At 52.6% G+C, this 5,020-nt stretch overlaps 1 protein-coding gene across 1 annotated transcript; it reads left to right on the top strand.

Moving 5' to 3' along the window:
- The first annotated feature begins 1,755 nt into the window (after positions 1-1,755).
- On the top strand, positions 1,756-3,090 carry LOC125501809 (uncharacterized protein F54H12.2-like). The gene has a single exon (XM_048658723.1). The coding sequence runs from the start codon at positions 1,756-1,758 to the stop codon at positions 3,088-3,090; it is 1,335 nt and encodes a 444-aa protein (XP_048514680.1).
- The last annotated feature ends 1,930 nt before the right edge of the window (positions 3,091-5,020 follow it).

The following is a 5,020-nucleotide window of genomic DNA, read 5'->3' on the forward strand; positions in this document are numbered from 1 at the left end:
GCTCGCGCCAACATGGAAAAAACACGAGGCGGTAAAGCGCGGGAGTCGTCGAGCCACGCGCGATTTCGCGCGGGCGATCGAGTGCGCATCAGCAGGGCCAAGGGAGTATTTCGGAAGGGCTACGAGGCCAATTGGACGGACGAAGTGTTCGAAGTCGCACGAGTCTACGAACGCAGCCCCGTCGTTTACGCGCTGCAGGATTTAGCCGGCGAGACGATCGACGGTCTGTTCTACGACGCGGAGCTGCAGCGCGTCAAAAAGGATAATTATTTCATGGTGGATAAAATAATACGGACGCGCGGTAAAGGGGCCAGTAAGAAACTGTTTGTCAGTTGGCGTGGGTATCCCTCGAAATTTGATAGCTGGATCCCGGCGAAGAGCCTGTCGAAACACCGAGCATGAACAAGGATCAGTTTTATCTAACGCTACCGAGTAACAGCTCGATGCGATACTTTGGAGACAACACCACGACGAAATACACCACGCAATTGCCGCGACAGATAGAGCTAACCGGCGAATGGGAGGTTGCCCTTGTGGAGGTTCAATATCCAACGACTCTTCAAACGGTGACCGCTGGGTCCAACACCGTAAGATTGCATCAGCACATCTCACCGAAGCCGGCGGATCTCTTCGACGATATACCAAAGTCCAAGGACAATCGCGTCACCGCTCACGTGCTACGCATACAGCCGGGCGTTTACACCGGCATCGAACAGATCGTGCGAGCTCTGAGCGGCGTCCCGCTTCTGGCGAAACATTTCGAATTCGGTTACGCCGGTATCGCGAAGGATCGCATCGCCGTTACTCGCATCTGCGGGTGTACCACCGGCCACTACTTGTCGTTTTCCCCCGGTCTGTATCAACAGCTCGGTTTCACCAAAGTAACGCGAAACATCGTCAAGACTTTGGAGGCGGATCACCCTTACAACGTAGCGGCTGGTATGCCTGCGCAAATGTTCGTCTACTGCGACATCACGGAACCGCGAATCGTAGGAGACGTCTACGCTCCTCTGTTACGCATAGTGCAGACCAACAGCAAAGATCTTCGCCACGGGAGTTCGGAGACCAAAACGTTGTCCCCGCCGCATTATCTGCCCTTACTGAACTCCAACTTTCGCACGATCGATATCGATATAAGGGATCAGCTGGGAAGGCCGTTGCCATTCACCCACGGGACGTTGACGGTAACGCTGCACTTCAGGAGAATACACTAATACGGTGGCCATGAGTCACTACGTGCAGCATTACGAGAACCAAGTCGGCGGGGGGATAGCTCGCGTTTACGCGGGGTCCCCGTATCAGCGAGGTCACGGTATCGAAAGCTTCCTAGGGGGGCTGTTCCGAAGCGTTCTCCCCCTACTCAGAAGCGGGGCGCGAGCGATCGGTAAGGAGGCGCTACGAACAGGAGCAAATATAATTTCGGACGTGGGTCGGGACGCGCCGTTCAAGGAGTCGGCGAAACAACGAGTCGCCGAGTCGGGGCGCAATCTACGACGCAAAGCTGAGGAAAAACTCCAAACTCTGATGACGGGAAACGGATATAAGGTGGGTCGCGGTGTACCGAACGGCCAGTTTCTGACGGACCGTCGGACCCGTTTGGCCGGAAAACGAAAAGCAGCTGGCAGAAAAGACGTAGCCCCGAGAAAAAGAGCCAGAACAGCGAAAACGACGAAAACGAAGAGAAAGAAGAAGAAGAATAACGGGTGCTGCAAGAAACGAACTGTGGCTGACATATTCGGTACGCGATAATCCGAGATGGCCTACCTACACGCTCATTCGTGCGAGTGTTTGAAATCGGAGCTCGACTTGTTCACTCTACCGCCTACGCAGACGACGATAGAGGGTGGGCAGTGGGTGCATTACAAGCCGGTGTCGTCTCTCACCGACGACTCACCGATCGAATTCATGGTTCCGGGGCTGAGCGACGAGTACCTCGACCTGTCGCACACGATGCTCAGTCTGCGAGTCAGTATGCCGCCTTTGGATGGGGTGCAGCTGGTGAGCTCGGACGGTAAGACCCCGACAGCGGCGGCGATCGCAGCTCCTGTGAACAACCTGTTGCACTCGTTGTTCAGTCAAGTGGACGTCTTCTTCAATCAAAAACTCGTCTCCCCGGCCAACAACGCGTACGCGTACAGAGCATACATGGAGACTCTGTTGAATTACAACAATACGGCCAAAAATTCGCATCTGACGACCACGCTGTGGTACGGGGATACCGCCGGCAGAATGGACGATCTTGGTGCCGGTAATAAGGGTTTCGCAGAGCGCGAACGATTATTCAAAAACGGCTCCAGCGTTGATTTATTGGGACACCTTCATTGCGACGTGTTCAATCAGGAGAAATTCCTTCTAAACGGCGTGGAGTTGCGATTGCGTCTGGTGAGATCGCGGGACGCCTTCTGCATCATGGAAACCACCAACGCTCACACGATGCACATTTTAGAGGCCACTCTGCTCGTTCGACGAGTCACGATAAACCCCGGCGTGTTGTTGGCGCACGCCAGAGCTCTGGCGAAAGGGACGGCCAAGTATCCGCTCACCAGGGTCGAGGTCAAGGCAATGACGATTCACGGCGGGGTGCACGGCGAAACGTTGGACAACGTGTTTCTCTGCCAGCTGCCGAAGAGAATAATCATCGGATTCGTCGATAACAAGGCCTTCAACGGCGACCGAACGCGCAACCCGTTCAATTTTCAACATTTTAAAACCAACTTTCTGTCTCTGTACGTCGACGGCCAGCAAATACCCTCGAAACCCCTGCAACCGGACTTTACGAAATCAAGATTATACGTGGACGCGTACCAAACGTTGTTTTCCGGAACTGGCATTCATTTTCTGAACGAGGGAAACGGAATCAGCCGGGCGGACTACCCCTACGGTTATTGTCTGACCGCGTTCGATCTCACACCCGATTTATCGGCGAACAGCAACACGCATTGGAATTTGGTCAGACACGGCAGCGTTCGAATAGAGGTACGTTTCGAAGAGGCGCTCGAGAAGACGATAAACTGCGTCGTGTACGCAGAATTCGACAATATTTTGGAAATTGATTCGAGTCGTCAAGTTATCGTGGATTTCGGTGGCTGAGAGTACGACACCGGCGAAGGAGACGACAAAACAAATGCACGTTTGCGAGACGGAGAGGATTGAGAGAAGCGATATGCTGACGCTGCATCCCCCACGCAAGACGGTGCGAAGACTCCGGGCGCTCGCCCGCTTCTTCGCGGCATATCGCGTTCAGACTTCAACGAGTGACAATATGGAGTACGTGATTGACGTTCAAGGGCTCTACGATAGTTCCGACAAGTTTATCGTGAAAGAGGCAGCCGTGCTGTCTGTAAACGAAGGACATGTGGGGCACTGGCTGGTATTGTCGCCTTGCGGATTCCATCAACTCTCCGTAGGAACACGCTGTTCGAATAATTACACGACGCGTAAAGTGCACGGTATCGAATGGTTCGACGGGGAAATTTCGGAAAGACAATTGAAGGAAAAATTGCAAAGCGTGGCTCGTGTGGCGGGTTTGATCTATGTGCGCGGTGCGGTGAAGAAGGAGGCGTTGCAGCGGATTATAGGGCGAGAACCTATAAACCTCGAGGACGATGACGAGGCCCCGGCATTCAGGAAGTTGCCGCCGTCAAATGTGTATTGCACGTTTCACGCTTGTCGCAAAAGTCACGAAAAATTGGCGTGCGCTCTGAACCGTGCGGATCAACTGAAGCAGTTCGTGCTCTGGAAACGAGCCGGTCAAGAGGCCCGTATCGTACAGAGATTGAACCGATTGGATATCACCGATGAACAGTCGAGAGATACTGGCGCTGATACAACCGATAGCGACTAGAACTCTGGGTGTTTACCCCGCTGATGAGATTCCTCTACGGTGGGCCCACCCGGCCGCGATCGTTGCCAATACCGATGACCACACGCAGCCAGGTACCCACTGGGTCGCCTTCTACACCGACGCTTCAGGACACGGGGTGTACTTCGACAGCTACGGACTTCCGCCTCTCGTCAAACACCATTCTCGCCGCCTACAGAAAAACTGTCCTCGATACCGGCGAAACGCGCGCCAGCTTCAGAGCGCCTTTTCAGACGTGTGTGGTCAGTTTTGTGTTATGTTTTTGTATTATATGCACGACGGTTACACTCTCGATCAGTTTTTATCGTTATTTTCGGAAGATTACATGAACAATGATCTGATCGCCGACTCGTTTTGCAAATGTCTCGTCAGAAGATATAAAAATCTCGACAACTCCTGCGCACCCTGTATGAAATATATTCGAAAATGTGTTGAAAAAAGATGTGCCTCGTAGTTCAAACTGAAAGGAAATTGTCTATTTTGTATTATCTATGGTTGAGAACGCTTTCAATTACCGTTGTTCTGAAAATAATAATCTCTAGTCGTTATATTTTGAAAATATTTGCAGAGTTTATACTTTCGTGCACCCCGTGAATACTCATATTTCAGAGCGACGTTGCGTTGGCGGCACGTGGCCGCGTCGCGGGTCTCGGAGATCTTCGGCTATAGTCGGTAAGATGCGAAAAAGTTTTTCGAATAGGTACGTCACCGCCAGGATGCGATTCGAACATCGGCGCCATCTTGTATTGAGAATTTCCAGAACTAGTAACCGAATCAGATTTCGAAAAACGCGCGCCGTCTTGGGTTCCGGAAAGGGCCGCCATCTTGAATTCAAAAAACAGGCGCCATCTTGTGTTTTGGAAGAGGCCGCCATCTTGATTTCGAAAAACGCGCGCCATCTTGGATTTCGGAAAGGGCCGCCATCTTGAATTCGAAAAACAGGCGCCATCTTGGCTTCAGACGATCCGTCCGACCGAGGGGAGGGGGAAGCACGCGCGACGATGACCGCCGGGGCCTGAGGGGGCAGGGGGGACCGTCTGGCGGCGCCAGTGACGTCATTTGTTATGACCCGCTATACCTTGCCTATACTACTCTCGTTGGATTGAAAAATTTCCATAGTCCAAAAAAGTCGCGCATCACTCGTTGGATCAAAAAATT

The sequence above is a fragment of the Athalia rosae genome, chromosome 1 (assembly GCF_917208135.1).
Source record: "Athalia rosae chromosome 1, iyAthRosa1.1, whole genome shotgun sequence".
Lineage (NCBI taxonomy): Eukaryota > Metazoa > Arthropoda > Insecta > Hymenoptera > Athaliidae > Athalia > Athalia rosae.